The sequence below is a fragment of the Hypanus sabinus genome, chromosome 17 (assembly GCF_030144855.1).
Source record: "Hypanus sabinus isolate sHypSab1 chromosome 17, sHypSab1.hap1, whole genome shotgun sequence".
Lineage (NCBI taxonomy): Eukaryota > Metazoa > Chordata > Chondrichthyes > Myliobatiformes > Dasyatidae > Hypanus > Hypanus sabinus.
This window is the reverse complement of record NC_082722.1, coordinates 54,024,007-54,047,542: the sequence shown is the minus strand read 5'-3', so window position 1 is coordinate 54,047,542 and position 23,536 is coordinate 54,024,007. Positions and strand designations below refer to the sequence as shown.

The 23,536-nt window shown below is 39.9% G+C and overlaps 1 protein-coding gene across 1 annotated transcript; it reads left to right on the top strand.

Annotated features, from left to right (window-relative positions):
* The first annotated feature begins 1,392 nt into the window (after positions 1–1,392).
* LOC132406953 (cytochrome b5) lies at positions 1,393–21,822 on the top strand. Its single transcript, XM_059993109.1, has 5 exons — positions 1,393–1,613; positions 13,672–13,800; positions 16,233–16,256; positions 17,123–17,157; positions 18,706–21,822. Exons 1-5 carry the CDS (start codon positions 1,470–1,472, stop codon positions 18,797–18,799), a joined length of 426 nt encoding a protein of 141 aa, XP_059849092.1. The 5' UTR covers positions 1,393–1,469; the 3' UTR covers positions 18,800–21,822.
* The last annotated feature ends 1,714 nt before the right edge of the window (positions 21,823–23,536 follow it).

Genomic DNA, 23,536 nt, shown 5'->3' with positions numbered 1-23,536 from the left:
ACACAGTCTACTTACTTGCTCGACTGGTGAACTAACCTCCTCTCCCATAGTTTCCTCAAATTGATTCCTGCCCCCCCCCATCTCACTAGTTTAAAGTCTGCCCTGTAGCCCTAGCAAACGTCCCCGCTAGGATATTGGTCCCCCCAGGATTCAAGTGTAACCTGTCCTTCTTGAACAGGTCACACCTGCCCCAGAAGAGGTCCCAATGATCCAGAAACTTGAATCCCTGCCCCCTGCTCCAATCCCTCAGCCACGCATTCATCCTCCACCTAATTCCATTCCTACTCTCACTGTCGCGTGGCACAGGCAGTAATCCCGAGATTACTACCTTTGCGGTCCTTCTTCTTAACTGCCTTCCTGACTCCCTGTACTCTCGTTTCAGGACCTCTTCCCCTTTCCTACCTATGTCATTGGTACCTACATGTACCACGACCTCTGGCTCCTCACCCTCCCACTTCAGGATATCTTGGACGCGATCAGAAATGTCCCGAACCCTGGCACCAGGGAGGCAAACTACCATCCGGGACTCCCGTTCACCTCCACAGAACCGCCTGTCTGAACCCCTGACTATCGAATCCCCTATTACTATGTTCCTCTTTCTTTACCCCTACGCTTCTGAGCTACAGGGCCGTCCTCTGTGCCAGAGGCCCGGCCACTGTCACTTCCTCCACGTAGGCTGTTCCCCCCCAACAGTACTCAAACATGAGTACTTATTGTCAAGGGTTACAGCCACTGTAGAAAGGGCATTCAGCATGGTGCGTCACATTAAGACAGAATTCAGAAGTCAGCTGTCTGACAAAACACTTGTGAATCTGATGTCTTGCAAAATTAACAAATTCATTGACACAGACTGCTATGAGGTTGAGACTTACGGCAAAATCCTCAAATCTGCCAAGCCAACCACATCACAGTACAAGGAAAGTTTGCAAAATAAATAGAAAAGCTATTTGCATTAGCATTTAGCTATTAGCATTGAGACTGCCAACAAAGTACTCAACAAGGAATATATATATATATATATATATATATGTGTGTATTTGTGTTTATGTGTGCGTGTGTGTGTGTGTGAAGTTTCAATACGTGATCAAATTTTTGTATTCTTTCATAATCAAGTGTCCTGTATACATACATCCTTGGAAGTCGACCGCGGGGATGGTGGTGTTTTTGCAGGGTGGGATGTCTGCTACTTTCCTTTGTGTCTTGGAGTAACTCAAACTGGAAATCACTGACCTAAAATTTGATCAGTAAGGACGAGCTACTCAGCACATCAGCCGAAAACCGACCACCACAGCACGTGACCAGACCGGCGCTCCTCCTTCCGACGGCCTCGGCGCGAACGTCTGATGTTAATGAGCAGCGCGATGACGTAATCGGCAGTGGCGCGCACGGCCGTCGTGAGAGGTCACGCAGCACCTGGAGTCGAGCCCGGTCAGTAGGGGAAGTGTAGCCGGAGTTGACTGAGCTGCAAAATGGGGGAACAAGATAATAATGTCGATGCAAAAGCAGAGGTGAAGTATTATTCTATGGAAGAAGTGAAAACTCACAACAAAAGCAAATCTACGTGGTTGGTGATACACGACAAGGTGTATGATGTCTCAAAATTTCTAGAGGAGGTTAGTTTCATGTTTATTATCTACTACCAGGCCTCCCATTCAATTTCAATGTGCATGATCGGCTTTCTTTTTAAAAGCGAGTTTAACATCTTTGCTGATGTAAATGTGCATTCGAATTGTGAATGTTAGAGCAGTTTTTACATGTTTTAATTTCAAGTTTTAGTAGAAACATGTAAAACAGTTTTAACTGTTCCTAGAAATGATCCTCTTTATGCAAGGATTGTGTTCAACTGTTAGTTTTTTTTCAGTATATGAATAGAATTGTAAAATGCCTTTTTTGATGTTTCTTTTAACATAGTGCAACGCGAACTTTGTACTTAGCACAGCAATAGAACGTTACAGGGCCGTGGGCCCTTATGCCCATGGTGTTGTATCAACCTTTCAATTTAACATCGTAAAGCTTCCCTTACACATTGCCTTACTATATTTTCCTTTCATCCATGTCCCTCCAGGTTTCACCTATCACCTTGTGCTTCTCCTTCCCCTCTCCTTTTAAATCTACTCCACAGCTTTTTTTTTCTCCAGTCCTGCAGAAGGGTCTCAGCATGAAATGTGAATGTGGAGCAATCAAATTTGCTATGTCGATACCACTCACAGTCATATCAAATTGACCGATTCCAAATTCTAAATGTGAACTTTATCTGGTAAGGCTGTCAAGTTGTTGGGCAATGTAATTGATATGAAAGATGGTGTGTGGCCTAGGGCAGATTAGCTATGATATCGAATGGTAGGACAGACTTGAAGGGCTTCTAATTCTTTTTGCTCCTTTGGAAAAAGCAAAAAATATTCCAGTGTTCAAGTACACTGTCTATACAATACAAAATATTGTCTCTTAAATCTCTAACATATTCGCCTCTACCTCTAGCCCTGGCAGTGCATTTCTCACACTTCCAACTTTTTGTTTAAAAAAAGTACCTCTGATCTCTTCCCTATACTTTAATCACCTCAAAATTATGCCTTTTGGTATTAGCCATTTCCATCCCTTGGAAAATGGTGCTGACTATCCACTATCATGTCATCTTTCATCCTCTTTTTCTTTAAAGGGAAAAGTGAATATAGCATGGAAATATAATTTGGCCCACTACATCCATGCTGAGCAGTGGATTAAGTATTTTGCCCATCGTCTTTGAAACATAGTCTAATCAAGAGCTTTACATAGACAGTTAACTTTTAAATAAATAATCTCACAAAATTGACATCTTGAGTCTTTGTAAATAAAATTCTTCAATTTCCAACAAGATTCCATTCCCATTTAGTCATGCAATATAGGCATGGGCCCTTTGCCCCGCACTGTCCATACTAGCCACGATTCCCATCTAAACTTGTCCTATTTGCCCACATTTTACCTATATCCTTCCAAACCATTAGTATGACTTTTCCTTTAAATGTCATTGATGGACCTATCTCAACCACTTCCTTTGGCATGTCTTTGCATATACTAGTCACCCTCTGGGTGGAAAAAGTTGTCTCCTCATGCTCCAAATAGCACTCTCCCTTCTCACTTAACTTTAGTTCTTGAAAGATGGGGTTAACGCACATAATCTATGCTCCTTGTGATTTTATGCACCTCTAAAGTTACTACTTTCTCCTTTTTTTTAAAAAAAAGTCCTAAGCTGCTCAACCAATCTCCATAACTCAGTCCCTCAAATCCTGGCAGCTCCTTCATAAATCTCTGCATTGCTTCCTGCACAATGACATTTATTTTCACTTATAAAGATGAGAGAGAATATTTGAAATAGGAGTTCGATCAAGTCAAATCACTTTTTATTGTCATTTCGACCATAACTGCTGGTACAGTACATTGTAAAAACGAGACAACATTTTTCAGGACCATGGTGCTACATGAAACAGTATAAAAACTACACTGAACTACGTGAAAACAACAGAGAAAAAAACTACACCAGAGTATAGACCTACCCAGGACTACATGAAGTGATTGTCCGAGATGACCTATCACCTTGGATACTTAACTCACCAGTTCCCTTCTCTTCTTTATATTAACAACATTCCCTCTCCACTCCTAGTCCTGATGCTGGGCCTTGACCTAAGGTGTTAACAATTCCTTTCCTTGCTGAAATATTGCTTGGCCCTCTGAGTTTCTCCAGCAGTTTGTTTGTTGCTTCATTTTCCAGCATCTGTAGTCCCTTGTGTTTTCTCTGTTACCATGTGCCGGATTATGACGAAGTGCCAATTGGTCATAATCTTGTCAACAGCCTTCCCAGACTGAATGCAAGGTTCAAAAAACAAGTCTTTCCAGTAGAAAATTTTCATTCCTCTGGTATTTGTATTGCTCAATATGTAATAGTTACCTAACTAAACTATGGGTTCCACTCAACATCCAAATACTGTCTTCATTTATTCATCTTTCATCCCTTTTACTTGTAACATAAATTACCTTGTTCCAGTGCTTTTTCCAGGTAGTTTACTGCCAGAGTTAACAATTAAAATTAGACATTTTATTGAACTGAAGCATGTTAGCAACTTCAATTTTAACATAAGTCTTGGGTCTTGAGGTAAGGGACTTCTTTAAAATTCCATTTTAGCTTTTTATTATGTTTTCAAATGAAAGGTAAGTGCTGAATGTTGTATAACATAGAATTTTGGGGTAATTAAGTGAAAAGTGATATTTCATAAATAACAATTCCTCACCCAAATATTGCTTGACTCTCTAAGTTTCTCCAGCAGTTGTGCTTCCCAATATGACATTTATAATATAAAAACACTAAGTATTAGGAATGCATAGCAGGTAAGGTTATTTTCATTTGATATTTGCAGATCCTCATTCAGGTCATTCACACAGTCCGGATTGTGTTCAGTCCACTGCTTGAATTGGAAACTCAGTGTTTTGTAATTTAAAGAAATTCACGGGGTGTATAGGATGTCCTCAGGTGAAGGGGCTTGGTGTATCTATTCTGTCACAGCTCATTCATTTTTGGTCCATATCAGACATTCAGCTCTCACCAACTGTTTGCATGCTACGATGGCCACACCCCGATACATCACTTCAACTGGCAGGGTAAACCAAGTGATGGTAGCTGGTGGGCCTCATACCCCTACATGCTTCTCCTAGCATGGAAAGATAGTTCTGGCTGTGCATGTATGAAATTAATGGTGTGTTCTAATGGAAGGTGTTTCTGCAAAGCTTTGTGAACAGCGAAGAGCATGACAAGACACAGAAGAAGTCAAGGTTATCCACTGCAACTAAGGAAAACCCCAGCTGTGATTGCTGCTTGTACTACTGGAGCTGGACTTCTGAGGTTGAGAGAGTGGAACTGCCTCAGTGCAATGGCTCCCATACAAGTTTCGAAAGTCATCATTGGATTTGACGGATAACTATTCATCAATTTCAAATCTCATTTTCTGTTCAGCTTGTGTTTTGGATCCAAGCTTGTTAAGAAACTGGAAGAAATCATTTAAAATTCTTGAAATTGCCATAGGTAGATCAAAGAGGATAGGAAGAGTCACAAACACAAGAAAATTTGCAGACGCTAGTCCTGGTCCGAAATGACGACTGTTTATAATTTCCATTGATGCTGCCTGACCTGCTGAGTTCCTCCAGCATTTTGTTTGTGTTGCCTAGGAAAGAAGAGTAGTGAGAGGAGATGACTGGTGGACTAAGGTAATCATCTACTCCCTGAAAGGTTCCCATTCTTGCCTCCTAATCAGGTTCCAGCTGTGGTAGTCCTTTGAGTTCCTGCTCTTCTCCTAGGAGCAGAATTAGGCCATCAGCCTGTCAAGTGTATTCCTCCATTTGTTCAAGGCTGATTTGCCCTCTCAACCCCATTCTCCTGCCTTCTCCCCGTAGACTTTTGACACCCTTATTAACCAAGAAGTTGTTCCTCCTCTCTTCTAAAGAGACACCCTTCTATTCTGACCTTGGTCCTAGACTTTTCCGATATTTGGTAGGTTTTAATTAGATTCTGGCTCTTCCCCCCCCCCCCCCCAAAAAAAACATTCTTCAAAACTCCAGCAGGTATAGACCCAGAGCCATCTAATGCTTCTCATACATTAGCCCTTTCTTAGATATGGACAGTTTTGGGATTTTATCTGAGAAAGGATATGCTGTCATTAGAGTGTCTGGAGAAGGTTTACAAGAATGGCCCTGGGAATGAAAGGGTTAACAAGAGGACAGTTTGATGGCTCTTGGCCTTTCCTTGCTGGAATTTCAAGGAAAGTGGGGGATCTCATTGCAACCTATCAAATATTGAAAGGCCTAGATAGAGTAGGTATGGAGAGGATGTTTCCTATGGTGGGAGTGTCTCGGACCAGAAACACAGCCTCAGAACCCAAGGACATACCTTTCGAACAGAGATGATTTTTTTTTAGCCAGAGGGTGGTGAATCTTGACTTCATTGCCACTGATGGCTGTGAAAGCCAAGTCATTAGGTATACTTAAAATGAAGGTTGATAGGATACGTAAATCTGTCAAAGATTATAGGGAGAGGGTAGGGGAATGTGGCTGAGGGGGTAATAAATCGGCTATGCCCAAATGTCGGAGCAAATTTGATGGGCCAAATGGCTTAATTCTGTTCCTGTGTCTTATATTCTTCCATACACCCTATGTTTCTTTTCATTCCATTGTTTATCAAGTATTTGTCTGATTCTACCTTCAAAGTATGTTGTATCTGCTTCCACATCTTGGGTAGATAAACCCAAAGGCTTTAATAATCGCTTTTAACAATTCTCAGTGATGGTGCTATAGCTGATTGTCCCTCCCACATCCTCCCATCTCCACCAAAAAGAAGCAGCTTCATTTACTGTTTTCCAGTCAAATTGCACTTTTCCTAAATCTCTGGAATTTTTAAAATTTACATCAAATATCATAAAAGTTATGAACTGGTGCAAATTTGGGTAAGATAACTATGTGCTTTGTTAAAAGCCTCCATTTATACTAAGTCTACCACTTGTCACTAAGTCGGTATTTTCCTTTTGATTTTCTGTTACTCACAGAAAACCTTTTTCAATATGTCTAGTTAAGCATGTCACTTTGATTACTAACTTGAAATGCCTCAAGATTTTTGACATTCTTTAGTACTCATGCTTGAGGGGAAAATAGAATTTAGGCTGAATTAATTATTTGAACATGTGTCAATCAAATTTGCTATGTTGATACCACTCACAGTCATATCAAATTGAACAATTCCAAATTCTAAATGTGAAATTTATTTGGTAAGGCTGTCAAGTTGTTGGGCAATGTAATTGATATAAAAGATGGTGTGTGGCCTAGGGCAGATTAGCTATGATATTGAATGGTAGGACAGACTTGAAGGGCTTCTAATTCATTTCACTCCTTTGGAAAAAGCAAAAATATTCCAGTGTTCAAGTACAAATGAGGAAAATCTACAGATGCAAGGCACACAACATGCTGGAGGAACTCAGCAGGTCATGCAGCATCTATGGAAGAGTTTCAGGCTGAGACCCTTCTGCAGGACTGGAGAAAAAAAAAGCTGTGGAGTAGATTTAAAAGGAGAGGGGAAGGAGAAGCACAAGGTGATAGGTGAAACCTGGAGGGGGAGGGGTGAAGTAAATTGCTGGGAAGTTGATTGGTGAAAGAGGCTCAAGATCGTGGAAAAAAGAAAATGGTGGAGGAGCTCCAGAGGGTGGGTGATGAGGTAAAAGGGAATGGGGAATGGTGAAGGAAGGGAAGTGGAAGGCATTACTGGAAGTTTGAGAAATTGATGTAAATGCCTTCATGTTGGAGGTTACCCAAACAGAATAGAAGGTGTTATTTCTCCAACCTGAGTGTGGCCTCATCACAACAGTGGAGGAGGCCATGGATGGGAAGTGGAATTCAAATGGCTGGCCACTGGCAAATCCCGCTTTCTCTGGCAGGTGGAGCATTGGTACTCGGTGAAGCGGTCTCCCAATCTATATCAAGTCTCACCGATGTACAGGAGGCCACACCAGAGGGAGTGTCAGGAGAGATGAATGGACAAGGGGGTTGTGTAAGGAGCAATCCCTGCGGAAAGCAGTAAGTATGATAGGGAGAAGGAAAAGATTAAGGGAGCTAGGGCTTTACTCTTTGGAGAGAAGGAGGATGAAAGGAGACATGATAGAGATGTATAAGATATTAAGAGGAATAGACAAGAGTGGACAGCCAGCACCTCTTCCCCAGGGCACCACTGTTCTGTACAAGAGGACATGGCTTTAAGGTAAGGGGAGGGAAGTTCAAGGGGGATATTAGGGTGCGTAGAGTGCACTGCCTGAGTCAGTGGTGGAGGCAGATACACTAGTGAAGTTTAAGAGACTACTAGACAGGTATATGGAGGAATTTAAGGTGGGGGTTACATGGGAGGTAGGGTTTGAGGGTCGGCACATCATTGTGGGCCGAAGGGTCTGTAATGTGCTGTACTATTCTATGTTCTATGTGTTTGGGAGTGGGATCCCATTGGAGGTGGCGGGAGTTTTGGAGAATTATTTGCTGGACACGGAGGCTGGTGGCGGTGGTAGGTGAGGACAAGAAGAACCCTATCCCTGGTAGGGTGGCGGGAAGAGTGGGTAAGAGTAGATGTGCATGGAAGTACTGAGGTCAAGTCCTTTCTCATAAGCTAACTACAGGGATCGACCATAGATACATTGTAGAAGATCCTGTAAACTGCAAAGTTCAAAGTAAAATTTGTTATCCGAGTACATATACAGGTAGACCCCGAGTTACGAACGTCTGACTTATGGACAACTCATACTTACGAACCGAGGAAGGAGAACACCATCCGCCATTTTAAGTCGGATTCGGACGCTGTCCGCCATTTTATGTCGTTGCTGTTGACACTGTGTTGAGTGTTTAACTTTGTATTTGGCTTAAAATTTTCTTAGTAAGATTCACCCTGATCTCCTCCCCCCCCGGCCCGTTCTGGTCAGCTGGTGGCGCATTGAGATCAGCGCCGGGCTAGAGAACGGAGGTTCCCGTGCTGGGTTGATGTCGATCCAGTGACTCCCGTACCATCTGTGCTGGTTGATATCGAGCTCGCAACTCGACCTTGTAAATAAAAAAAAAGAAACTGCCACCTTCAGTTTAAATTCCCACGTGGAATATTGTGGATGATCAAATACGCAAACCCAGCACAGCCCCCACTTGTCCCCTTCAACCTGTTTCAGTGCAGTGGTCCTTAAGACCCAGCAGACCTCGGGAGCTGGCGCAGGTCAGGACCCAACGCCTGCAGTGTTTCTGTTCCATTGACGGGAAGCGATTGCAATTGAAAATAAAGTGGAAATAATAAAGCATTTGGAAATGCCATTGGTCATTAGAAAAGCGTTAGGCTACAGTCGGTTGACGATCGGAACAATTTTAAAGGATAACGGATAAAGTGAGAATAATGGAGCATTTGCAAAGCCCTGCCCTGATGAAAGTTACAATTATTACTAAGCAATGCAGTGGTTTAATTATTGGAATACATACGTTTCTTAAGTGTTTTATATGCATAGAAAGGTAAAATATATACTATATACTAAGACAAACATTTGATTGATGCTAAATAATACTGGATGTACTTGTTCCGACGTACGTACAAATCTGACTTGAATATGGTCTCAGGAATGGAACTCGTACGTAACCCGGGGACTGCCTGTACGTCACCACCTACAACTCTTGAGATTCTTCATCTGTGGTTGTGCTTAGCAAGTCGAGAGAACAATAACTGTAAACAGGATCTGTAAAGGAGCTAATCTGTAAACATCTGCAAATGCAGATATTAAATGGCAGTAAATAACAAGATGAGCGTCCTTAAATGAATGTAGTTGTCCCCTTTTGTTCGAGAGCCTGGTAGTTAAGGGATAGTAACTGTTCTTGAAACTGGTGGTGCCAGTGCTGAGGCACTTGTACTTTCTACCTGATGAAAGCAGTGAGAAGAGATCTGGGTGGTGAGGATCTTTGTTGATTGGTGCTGCATTTCTTTGACAATGTTTCAAGTAACTCAATGGTTAGGAGGGCTTTACCCATTGTGTACCGGGCCAGATCCACGATCTTTTGCAGGATTTTCCGCACTGATGTTCCCATACCAGGCCAAATGCAGCTAGTCGGTACACTTTCCACCTCACTTTTATAGAAGTTGGCCAAAGTTTTCAGTAACATGCTGAATCTCCACAGACTCGTGAGGAAATAGGTGCTGTCATGCTTTCTTTGCAATAATATATGATGGGTCCAGGGCAGGTCCTCTGGGATAATGACACCCAGCAATTTAAAGTTACTGACCTCTCTGCCTCTGATCCTTTGATTACTGGCTCTTGGACCATGATAACCCTCTGTTGAAATCCGCTATCAGGTTCCTTAGCCTTATTGACATAGAGAGGTTGTTCTTATTGTTGCCAAGATTTCAATATCTCTTTTGTATGCTGACTCATCACCCCTTTTGATACAGCCCACAACGGTGGTGTCATCAGCAAACTTGTATATGGTGTTAGAGCTGTACTTAGCCACACAGTCATAGGAGCAAAGTCCTATCTGTACGTAGCCCACATCATTGTCATACTCCTGTGCTGTTGGAGATTGTGGATGAGGGATTGCCGATCTGAACTGACGGTGGTCTACCAATGAGGAAATCTAGTTTTCAATTGTACAAGGGGGTATTGAGGCCCAGGTTTTAGAGTTTACTAATTAATTTAGAAGGGACGATGGTGTTCAGTGCAAGCTGTAATCAATAAAGAGCATCCCAAAACATGTAACTTTGCTGCCCAGATGTTCCAGGGTTGTGTGAAGAGCGAACGAGATAGCATCTGCTGTAGACTTGTTGCTTTGGTAGGTGAATCGGAGCAAATCCAAGTCGCCACTGAGATAGGAGCTGATGTGCTTCTCAAAACAATTCATCACTATGGATGCAAGTGCTTCTGGGTAATAGTCACTTAGACAGGTTACCACACTCCTCTTGAGCACCAGTACAATTGAATCCTGCTTGAAGCAGGTGGGTACCACACGCTACCAGAGCAAGAAGTTGAAGATACCTGAGAATACACCAGTCAGTTGGCTGGGACAGGTCTTCAGTACTCGGCCATGTACTCCGAGTACTGCATCAATATAAATAGCAGCTTGTTTAATCTAATTGAACTTTGGTAATGTCGAATTAAAGACAGTACGTTTAATGCATAACATATTTAATCATTGGTAAAATACTTAGATGTGCATGCTTATTAGTGCATTGAAATTTCTGACGTTTCCTGCACACAAGTGCTCATTGTTGGTAACTGTATTCTTTAATCCCATTTGTAACGCCCACGCTATTGGCTTATGTATGTCTCGGGGAAAATCCGTCCACCCACCAAACCGTGTCTCCCGTATGCATGGTTGCTGTGAAATGCACACTGGTACAAACTTGCACACACAATATCAGACCGCACACTATATATGTTTACGGAGTACACTTTATTAATCTCACTTGAACTAGGTAATTAAAAGCGATACAATATATAAGAAAAGAAAAGGCGCCAAAACTTATCAGAGTTCAGTCAATTCGTGCACAACTGTTGGAGCTCAATTATTGAAGTCTTCGGTCCACTATTCAATCTTCTCCAACCTCCTCGACCCACCGCCTGGGACCAACCTCAGTGGTCGACCAGTGGCATCCAGCACGTCCTCCTTCTTCGGTTCTCCTCCCCGAAAACCCGCGCACTCACTCCAGGTTCCCACACACAGATAGAGCAACACTGCTACCATTGGTTAGTTTCTCAATTATCAATAATTATAATCCAAACATTCCAACTAAACAGAGCATTACCTCATCAGTTACCCACACAGAAGCAGTTTCATTATAACTCTGTACAGAGCAGCTATTTTATATATGCAGTTAGCAGTTAACATACAGTTAATAACTGAGAACCCTACACATTCTTGGAAGAGATTTTGCTCTCTAGTCACATTTCCCAGTTTCTCCAAATTATCTGACCCTCGCATTGAGTAAATGACATTCCATTCTCACATTCTTCGTTGCTGTGGTGTAAAGCCTGTTATGTTTTTTTAACCTAACTCGATTTCCATAGTTATTCTAGCACAACTACTTGGTGTAATTCTATTACTATATAATACTAGCTCTACAATGCTAACTTATTATGTATTTAAGAAGCTATTCATCTGTAGCCTTGCAATGACCCACTTGATTCTTTTGCCCTTGAAAAGATCATGTTGTAGCTGTTGAAGAGTAGAAATTTAAACTCACAAAGATTATCACTATGACAATATACCGTAGGTTCTGGACTACAGAGCGCACACACGCTCTAATTTTAGAAAGAAAATCAATTTTGTACTTGTACAGGCCGCACCGGATTTTAAGCCGCAGGTGTCCCACGTTGTAATATGAGATATTTACACAGAAAGATATTACACGTGAGGATTTTTTAACTTTTAATTAAATCCGTATGGTAACATAAACAAATACATATTGCAAATGCTTTTTTTCGAACAGTGCCTGTAACACAGCTACTTTTAAATATACATACGTATCAGTAATACACAAATTACATTGCGTATACTTTTTTACTGAACAGTGCACGAACAACATTCTAATATCTCCTAACGACTGGTTAAAAAAATACATATACTGCAGCCTACCAGGAAAAGTTATTGATCGCCTTCTTCATCTTCCTCCTGCGCACTAAAACCATCAAAGTCCTCTTCTTCAGTGTCCGAATTGAACAACCTCAGGATCTCGTCGCTTACTTCAGTCTCTTCGTTGTCGCTCTCACTTGAGCGCACGCGGTCCTCTTCATCACGCAGCAGTCCAGCCTTTCGAAACCCGTTGGTGATGGTGGATGTTGTGACACGGCTCCACGCATTTAGGATCCACTGGCAGACTTGAGTTAAAGATGCTCTTCGCATGCATCCTGTTTTGGTAAAGGATTTCTCGCCGCTCGTCATCCAAGCCTCCCACTCAACGCGCAGCGCCACTTTAAATGCCCGGTTCACGCTGATGTCCAGTGGCTGCAAATACTTCGTGGTGCCCCCAGGAATCACAGCTGGAATTGAGTTTGTACTCTTGATGGCAGCTTTCACTGAACTTTCATTGTCAGCCGCTTAAAAATCACCATCGGTGGAAGCTTTAGTCCGGATGCTGTGCAGCTCAGATCACAAGTAAAATGCGTTCTCTCATGGCCACTTGTTTTCAGTGTGATGGACAAGTCACCTTTTTTATTAACAGTCCGAGTGAGAGGCAGGTCAAACGTCAAAGGTACTTCATCCATATTTATGATATCATCTGGCCCGATGGAATTCTCCGCTATCTTTGAGTGAATGTGCGGAAGTTAGCAAGTTGTTCCTTGTGGTCGGGAGGGAGCTGCTGACACAGAGTCGTGCATACCCTGACGGACAGGCCTTTTCGTCTCATAAATCTAAAACACCACGATGGCCCACCTCTAAAATCTTCGATTTTCATTTTGGTGGCGATTGCTTTAGCCTTCAGTCTGATCTGCACAGTGGAAACACCGCGGCCGCCTGCTCTCTGTGTGTTAACCCAGTCTTCAAGAAAGTTTTCAAGTTCCGGCCATCTGCTATGATTACCTCCGAAAGCTTTTGTCGTCTTTTTGCATTGACTCAGTTCTTCACGCTGGCGTCTCCACCGTCTCACCGTCGATTCATTTATGCCAAGATTATGTGCAGCAGCTCGATTTCCTTCTTCAGCCGCCAGATTGATCGCCTTTAACTTAAAAGCTGCATCATATGCTTTTCTTCGAGTGTTTTCCATGTTGATGAGGGTGAGTACAAATGACTGATTTACAATAATTTAATTGTGAAAGTGCGCTTGATTTATCGTACAATTTCATTGGACCTCTGTGAACTACTCATCAATTTTATTGGTCTACTGTTACGAGGCAAAATATTTTTGGCGGCATGAAAAAAAAACATGCATTAGCCGCACCTTAGTATAGGCCGCAGTGTTCCCGCGGTGTTCAAAGCGTGGGAAAAAAGTAGCGGCTTATAGTCCGGAATTTACGGTAAATAGAAATAAAAGACGGAATTATTATCAATAAAAAATGCTGTAATTTACATCATGTTGTAAATGGTTTATTTATATCAAACCACACAAAATCCTTCTCGAGACACATTTATGAACTGTATGCACATTTATTTTCATTGTAGCATCCTGGTGGAGAGGAGGTGCTATTTGAACAAGCTGGAGGGGATGCCACAGAAAGTTTTGAAGATGTGGGACATTCATCTGATGCCAGAGAGATGCTGAAACAGTATTTCATTGGAGAACTTGATTTGGTATGGAATATAATTCATCTGACAATCTGAATATATTGAGTTTTTAATTGACTTTCAAGTGTTTTAAGTTTACTTGAAGTTTGCATAAATGTTGTCTGTCTTTTACCAGTTAATTTTATTAATAACTACCAATTATCAACTGAAGAAACACACACGAAATGCTGGTGGAATGCAGCAGGCCAGGCACCATCTATAGGAAAAAGTACAATTGACGTTTCGGGCCAAGGCACTTTGTCAGGACTAAATGAAAGAAGAGATGGTAAGAGATTTGAAAGTGAGAAGGGGAGGGGAGATCCAAAATGATAGGAGAAGACATGAGGGGGAGGGATGAAGCTAAGTGCTAGGAAGTTGATTGGCAAAAGAGATACAGAGCTGGGAAAGGGAGAGGATCATGGGACAGGAGGCCGAGGGAGAAAGATGGGGGGGGGGGGGGGGGAGCACCAGACGGAGATAGAGAGCAGGCAAGGTGCGATTGTGAGAGGAACAGAAAGAGAAAAGGGGAAAGGGGGGATAATAGATAGTTAGGTAAATAAATAAGGGGTGGAGTAAGAACGGGAGTGGGGCATTTACGGAAGTTAGAGAAATCAATGTTCATGCCATCAGGTTGGAGGCTACCCAGATGGAATATAAGGTGTTGCTCCTTCAACCTGAGTGTGGCCTCTTTGTGACAGTAGAGGAGGCCATGGATTGACATATCAGAATGGGAATTGGCCATGGAATTAAAATGTGTGGCCACTGGGAGATCCTGCTTTCTCTGGCGGACAGAGCGTAGGCGTTCAGCGAAACGGTCTCCCAGTCTGTGTCGGGTCTCACCAATATATAAAAGGCCGCACTGGGAGCACCGGACGCAGTATACCACACCAGCCGACTCACAGGTGAGGTGTCGCCTCACCTGGAAGGACTGTCTGAGGCCCTGAATGGTGGTGACGGAGGAAGTGTAAGGGCAAGTGTAGCACTTGTTCCACTTACAAGGGAGATTGATGGGAAGGGATGGGTGTCCATGGCCACCTCAACTGTCAAGATGAAGCCACACTCAGGTTGGAGGAGCAATATCTTATATTCCGTCTGGGTAGCCTCCAACCTGATGGCATGAACATTGATTTCTCTAACTTCTGTTAATGCCCCACTCCCCTTGTTATCCCTTATTTATTTATCTAACTATCTATTATCCCCCCTTTTTTCTTCTTTTTTCTCTCTCTGTCCCTCTCACAATCACTCCTTGCCTGTTATCCATCTTCCTCTGGTGTTCTCCCCCCCCCCCCCCCCCCTTTCGTTCTCCCTAGGCCTCCCGTCCCATGATCATTTCCCTTCTCCAGCTCTATCTCTTTTGCCAATCAACTTTCCAGCTCTTAGCTTTATCCCTGCCCCTCCTGTCTTCTCCTGTCATTTCAGATCTCCCCCTTCCCCTCCTACTTTCAAATTTCTTACTATCTCTTCTTTCAGTTAGTCCTGACAAAGGGTCTCGGCCCAAAACGTCGACTATACTTCCTATAGACACTGCCTGGCCTGCTGCGTTCCACCAGCATTTTGTGTGTGTTGCTTGATTTTCCAGCATCTGCAGATTTCCTTGTGTTTGTGTTTTTAAATAATCAACTGGGATTGATGAATGTTTTTTTAAAAGCTGTCGTTATTCTCCTTTGCTTAATCAGTGTATCGCATGAGAATGTTTGGGTTAATTACTTATAAGCAACAATCTTTGTTTTTGAACTTAGTTTGGATTTGGTCGTGTTTGGCCAAATGCTTGCAAGGAATTGCCTGTATTTTTCCTCTTGCATGCTGGCATGTTCAGGTTTCCCATATGAATGTGGGAGTCTCATTCTGGCTTAGATTCAATGGTGATTTTCTTAGCTCTTTCTCTGTACTCCATTGGAGTCTACGTGGAATCCAAGATCGCTCTGGAGCTGGCTGCAGACAAAAAATTTCTAGCTTTTACTTAAAACAAAATAATCCTCTGATCATGAGCCCAGATCCATAAATCCTTTCATTTGAAATAATACTATAGCTGGGATATAGAAAGCACAAAATACAAACCTCATTTTTCTTAACTAATATTACTCTTGTAAATTCATATATTTGCTTCTATTTTTAAGTTTTTTTGATAACCTGAGTGTTTTGTGATCCACTGAAATGCTGAAAAACATTAACAGTTTTAATAAACTGTGAAGTTTGGTGTCTGGCTTTGTCTCCAGTTATTCAATGGGATGATCTTGTCTATCAAAAACATTTCTCAAGGGCTTGGCACCATACATGCTTGTTGCTTAGTTCTAGGACTTTCCTAGCCAAAAAGGGTATCTTTACAGATGTGAACAAGATGGTTGTATATTTAAAATGTATAAAAATGAATTATTTTCAGCATTTTATGTTTATATCAGATTTACAACATCCTTTTTTGTTGCTTGATTACATGTATTTAAAAATGTTTTGTTTTATAGGCTGATCGAAAAGACGATTCTAAGGTAAGGAAAAAGACTGCAGTCATCGTACTGATGATCAAATTATTGAAACTATTTCCATAATTTATTCTATCTCATTTAAAGTTATAATTGGTTTGTGGGATTTGCTGTCGTGAACCATGACAAATGGCTTTTTCTGTCATTTCCTATTTCTGTTGAAAGTAAACAGCAAATATTAGAATAAAACAAGGTGAAAGCAGGTCCTTTGTTCCACCAGGTCTGTTTGACCATTGAGCACCCATTAACAATAATCCTATGCTAATTCAATTTATAATTTCTCCATGTTTCTATCGCTCACCTCAAAATCTACCCTTCACCTGCACAAGAGGATCAATTTACAATGAACAATTGAGTTACCAACTTGCATGTCTTCAGGATGTGGGAAGAAACCAGATTATCTAAAGGAAATCCACATTGTCACAGGGAAATGTGCAATCTTTAGATACAAAGTACGAAATGTCAGATTGAATATAGGACACTGGCTGCTGTGCATTGAAAACTTATGCTACTACTTCAGTTGAAATTTAATATTGGCATCATTTGGTCATTGGTCACTTTTTGCTATAGTTCAATGTCAGTTGGAAAAGTTGAAGCGTTTTTATGAAATTGTCTATTTGAAAGTTATTTATTCTGACAAAAGTTGCTATTTTTGAATAAAGGATAGGTGACATATTTGCACTAATAATTTTAAATGTCCTACCCACTTGGTTCAGGAATTAAATAAATCGGATTTGCATCCATCGACATAACAGGGTTATCTTGCTTCCAAAGGCATCTTTTGTGAAATCCATTTTAGTGGAAGAAATGTTTTTCAGTTTTATAGGGAATTTCATATGAACATAACTAAGTATTTTCCCTTTTCTCTGCAGGATGTGTTAATTACAACATCTTCAAGCCAATCTAGGTACGTTGGGTTTAAATAACAGTTGAAAACATTATAGAAAATTTAAAAGTTGACTACTACAGATGGTATTTCTCAACTAGATAGTAGTTGGAATACCCTTATGAAAAGTGATGAGTAAATGGAGACTTGAGGTTGAACTCCACTCCCTCATTTTCATTGAATAAAGACATTTGTTGCTTTTGCTTCATGGCAGCAAAGCATTGTAATCACTGGAGAAGTGACCAAATTGCAATTTGAACCTAGTAGTTTACCAACAGTCTGCTAGGAAATATCTCTGCAACAACGTTTGAAACTTCAAAAGTACTCAGATAGTTTTCACCATCTGAGTCTTAGCATGAACAAGTATGCTGTATGCAATCTACTATGTCTCGTGACATTTTCTCATACTTACCCATCTGTTCCCCTACCATGACCAACTGAAGAAAAACTCAGAAAACTATAGTCTTAACAACTTGTCCTCAACAGTGGAATTGCCTAAAGCCTTCATATCTACCTGAGACAACATCAGTAATTCAAAGTGGTGGTCTCTAGATTAATTTAGATAGCTCTAGTATCTATTCTTTTTTTTCATGAGTTTTCCAGGCAGCCTTTAACATGTTACAACACAACTTATAAATATTAAGTAGAATATAGCAGAGGTATTGTGTTATTGTTTGCACAAAACACAAAGGAATAGTATGTACATAGAACATAGAAAAGTATAGCACAGGAACAGGCCATTCAGCCCACAATGTCAGCTAAAAGCAAAGCAAATCAAAAACACCCAAACACTAATCCCTTCTACTTACACCATGTCCATATCCCTCCATCTTCCTTACATCCACGTCCCTATCCAAACTACTCTTAAAAGTCTCTAATGTATTTGCCTCTATCATCATACCAGGCAGTGCATTCCAAGCATCCACAACTTTGAGTAAAAATCTTGCCCTTCACATCCTTGAATCTACTGTCTCTCACCTTCAATGCAAGCCCTCTGGTATTAGACTTTTCAACTCTGGAAAACCATACTGTCTATGCCTCTCATAATCTTGTAAACTTCTATCAGATCTCCCTTCAGCCTCCAACTCTTAAGAGAAAACAACGCAAGTTTGTCCAGCTTCTCATGATAGCACATGGTCTCTAAACCAGGCCCCATCCCGGTAAACTTCTTCAGTCCCCTCTCCAAAGCCTCACATCCTTCCTATAGTGGGTTGACCACAACTGTATGCAATACTCCAGATGTGGCCTAACCGGACTTTTATAAAGTTGCAACATGACCTCCTAACTTTAGAATTCAAATGCCTCGACGAATGAAAGCAAGCATTCTATAAGCCACCTTATCAATCTGTGTAGTGACTTTCAAGGAGCAATAAACTTGGATCAGTGACACTGAGGACCTTACCCTGAACATTGTACTTTCTCCTTGCATTTGCCCTACCGAGGTGCAGCACCTCACATTTATCTGGGTTAAATTTCATGTGCAATTTATCAGCCCCTATATCTGCAAATGATCTATATCATGCTGTATTATATAATATTTTGGATTACCAGCAATGTTTTCTCTTCCAGTTGGTGGACAAACTGGCTTATTCCTGCATTTGCAGCCGCTATTGTAGGACTCATGTATCGTTTTTACCTTTCGGAGAACAGAACTTCATCCTGAAGATTTCCATTTTAAGTTAACTATCTGGGTGTAATGAAGTGTTGGTGGACCAGAAACCAACTGACTGGTGCTGGTAATGCCAGTGTGCTGAAGATTTTACCAGTAATTGGATGTTATTTAATTACTATCAAAACTTGTATGAATCTTTTTTTTCCTATTCTATGCATAGAAGTAAGTGAAGTAAATGCAGTATGCAATACCAGAGTTTTATACAGAACTTACAATATTAACCATAATTCAGTTTTAAGCATGGTTTGAACCCTGTTTCAGACTTTTCAGGAAAATTGGTCAATTTTATCAAGAAAAGCATTGAAGAATTCATTTATACTGATGTTGCAAATATTTACCCATGTTGAACTCCTGATAAGTGTTACCATCATGAACATAAATAAATAATTATTGTAGTCTTCACACAAATTAGTTTCCTCTTCCCTTGACAAAAATCATTTTCCTTGAACTGTCCATCACTTCTCTATCCTTGAGGGATATTAATAATTTTCTCAGTTTAATAATGATTTTCTAAAACACTAATTTTATGGAGCTGATAATGTTACATGAAATGCAGCTAAAAGTCTTACAGCCTATGCTTGTTCTCTTTGCTTTGAGGGTGACAAGTTCAACGCAAGTACAATTTAATGGATAAAACTCAAACGTGGGCAGGATATGGTTCAAGCAGACACAGGGGATTTGATTAATTTATTCCTTGACCTGCAAGGATAAAGTAACTGTTATGATTGACTTTGATTTTTTTTTTTGGGAGGTATACTGTTCCACAAAGTGGAAATAATTTTGCCTACTATTTCTGATTGTTTCTTATTCCTTAAGGTGAACTTGAGTTGAGGCCAAGTGCAAGAAATCCTGAATTGCAATTTGTAATATCTAATATGGTCTCTGTTCTCTTGATCTTCTGCTCATTGGAATTAAATTGGTTCCCTATGACCAGTCTTGTACCTAAATTCTATACTGCTGTAAATTAATGTTGGTGATTATTTTTGCATGTTGTATTTCCGATTTTGTTAATCTTAAATGTGATAAATTTGTTCTCATTATGTGAATCTTATTAGTGTGCATGCAATTTGTATGTTTTTTGTATATTCAGACTATATATCTAACTGACTATCCTTGCATCAATTATGTCTCAAAAACTGACATTTCACAAAAAAACTTAGTTAACTCTTGCATTACTAGTGCAAACTTTTTAAACATTATTACCATACCACAGTGATTTAGCCTATTTTATCTAAATTCTTCACAAGATGAGCTTATGAATATGATGTTTTCTACAGTTATCCTGAAAGGCATTTTCAGTTATTCTTTAACTTACTATAATAGCTTCTGTAATCTTGAAATTCTAGATTTTACTTAATATCAAAATATCCAGATATAATGTATTCAGTTGCTACCATCTTTACTTATGCAACATAAGTTATGCCTACTATACATAGATGAATGTTGAGTGGGTGCATATGTTTGCTAATCACAAAATCTTCATTGAAATACTTTTCATTCCTTAGAACCAAACACAGAATTTATTCTCATATGACCACTATGTTGAGTAATAGATGTATCAAAGAAGTACTCATCTATCAATAGATTTACTTTATAATGTAAAATGATTGGTAATAATCAAGTTACTAAGATTAAATATGATTGATGTTATGTGCTTTCTTGCATTGAGCATGGTCTGTGATGGTTAAGATCATGGTTGATCCATTTTTGGCATCAGCAGCACTTTTGTGCTCACTCCCCCATAATGCTAGACTCCCCTGTAGTTAAAATGTCTGCAAATGCATTCAATTATTACTTTTAGGATCCTTCAGTGCAGAGGTTTTACAAGAATCACAGCTCTCTGAAGATATTTCTCTATCTGTCTTAATGAATATATTACCAAGTTCTATGCACCATTCAAAAGTAGAAATACCTTCTTGGTATTCGCCCTGTTAATTCCCATAAGAATATTTTGTTTCAATAGATTACCTTTTGTTTACCTAAACCATAAAAATTACTGTCATTCTACTGTTACTGTATTTTGTTTTTTTATTTTTAAACCATTATTGTACATCCAAGCAAAATTTTAACAATCTAGTTTTATTAGTTTTGAAGATCAAGTCAAAAACTTTAAGACATTTACAAAATAATGACACCGGATTTGGAAGAGTACTGCCATTTGCTTTTAAACTCTATACTAAAAAGCTAATATGCAAGGAATGCCTTATACTTATTTTAAAATCTGGTGCAGAAAATAAAATGCTCTTGTGTTCTTTAAATTTTGTACTTTTATTTGGACATCTCTGAGCATCATTCAGTAGTTAAACACTTAGCTTTTTAAAAATATACATCTGCTTTGATCCAGATTTACACTGACCAATGGTGTTTGTTTATTTTAAACGTGTTTCAAACTTCATGCTAAACTTCCTTAATAAGCCTACCCCCAGCAATGTGTAAAATCAATTGTTAGTAGTGTTTCCTCCTAAACCACACATGAAACGACCACAACCCACAATTTTGTCTTTACACTTGCATCTTTTCCTAAACGGTGAAAACAGTGGAGCCAAATCTCTGTCAAAACAATGATCCATTGAGACCTATTATCTCATCAGTTAACCTTGCAATTTAGTACAGTAATTAAATCTGGATTACAGAATTATTTTGAATCAACTTCTTGTAGGGTAAACTCAGGCTTTATTGTTAATCATCAAAATGAAGTTCTCCAGGCAATATTTGTGCTATATACTATCATAAAAATTAGATTATATTGACAGTAGTCCACTTATAAATTATTTTAAAAGTTTCTGTGAACTAATCCTAAAAATACTGCTAGAAGTATTTATTGTGCTCTGACCCCAATTTGTTACACTGTAAGTGACAGTCAGTTTAGAAGTGATGTTTCTGTAAATTTAAGAACTTTTCATTTCTTGCAATTGTAGAAATTTTCCACAATTAGATCAATTATTTCACAACTGCTTATACACAATGTGCTTTCTGGAAAGAAAACTCTCAAATAAATAAAATGTTTAAGTTTATTGGTCCATTTTCACATACTACAAAAGTTATCGTCAGTTATTGTGTGAAAACTTTGAAGTACAATTTTTAATGTTAATCATTTGAGGTCAACATTGTTTATCAAAATATGAAGAAATTTAATGTTTTTGTCTTTGTAATACTTTGATATTTCAAATGAAAATAATAAGTCTTTCTGTTGTACTGGAAGAAATAATGAATGCTCGTAGTCAATTCATACATTTGTACTGTATTTTCAGTCTATAAAATGTTACGAATTAAGCTGATTTGAACTTAAATACATTGAATGTACTATAAAATACACAGTATATTTACATACTTTCCTGCATATCTGCCTGTACTGCAGAAGTTTAACTTTTCTCCCTGATTTGTATTCTACCAGTTAAAGCCAATGAGTTATATAATTGAGAAATGGGCCTTGTAGCCCAAGAAGTCCATTTCAGAATTAGAATGAGGTTTAATATCACTGACAAATGTGAAATTTGTTAACTTAATGGCAACAGTACAATACGTGATAAATATAGGAATTTCATATGTATATTAAACAGTTAAATTAAAAATAGTGCAAATCATAATAAAAAGTGCAGTAGTGTACATGGATTCAATGTCCATTTAGAAATCGGAGGGCAGGGGAAAGAAGCTGTTCCTGCATCACTGAGAATGTGCCTTCAGGTTTCTGTACCTCCTTCCAGACAGTAGCAATGAGAAGATGACATGGGTGATGGGAATTCTTAATAATGATAATAACTGCCTTTCTGAGGCGTCACTCCTTGAAGATATCTTGGATTCCACAGAGTCTGGTACCCATGATGGAGCTGACCAATTTTATAACCTTCTCTAGCTTCTTTTGATCCTATGCAGTAGCCCCCCCCCCCCCCCACCACCATACCAGACAATGATATAGCCTGTCATAATGCTCTGCACGGTACATCTGGAGAAGTTTGAGTGTTTTAGGTGACAAACCAAGTTTCCTCTGACTCCTTATGAAATATAGTCGCTGTCTTCTGTTCTTTATAGCTGCATTGATTGTTGGGACCAGGTTCGATCCTCTGTGATCCAACCTTTCAAAATATTCTCTACTGTATGGAAATAGGCAAGAATCTCTGGTAACATACCAAATCTCAAAATCCTAATGAAGTAGAGCCAGTGGCTCACTTCTTTTGGAGTGGTGCAGCAGCATACTGGTTAAATACCTGTGACTTGGGTTCAATTCCCACCATTGCCTGTAAGGAGCTTGTACGTTCTCCCCATGACCATATGAGTTTCCTCCAGGTGCTCCAGTTTCACCCCATAGTCCAAATACGTACTGGTTAGTAGGTTAGTTGGTCATGGTAAATTGTCCCATGATTAGGTTAGAGTTAAATCGGGTTGCTGGGCAGTGGGGCTGGAAGGGACCATTCTGCACTGTATCTCAATAAATAAATGGAATCATTGCATCAATGTGTTGGGCCCCAGGTAGGGGCCCAACATCCTCTGAGATGCTAATACCTAGGAACTTGAAGCTACTCGCTCTTTCCAATGCTGAACCCTCAATAAGCACTGGGGTGTGTTCCCCTGACTTCCCCTTCTTGAAGACCACAATCCCTTTGTCTTGCTGATGTTGAGTGGGAAGTTGTTGTGACACCACTCAATCAGCCTATCTATCTCACTCTTGTATGCCTCCTCAATGATGTGATTCTACGGACTACAGTGGTGTCATTGGCGAATTTATGGATG

Coding starts and splice junctions, on each gene's coding strand:
- LOC132406953 (XM_059993109.1), top strand. CDS start 1,470: ATGGGGGAACAAGATAATAATGTCGATGCAAAAGCAGAGGTGAAGTAT. Junction 1,614..13,671: donor TCTCAAAATTTCTAGAGGAG/GTTAGTTTCATG, acceptor TTTTCATTGTAG/CATCCTGGTGGAGAGGAGGT. Junction 13,801..16,232: donor TCATTGGAGAACTTGATTTG/GTATGGAATATA, acceptor TTTGTTTTATAG/GCTGATCGAAAAGACGATTC.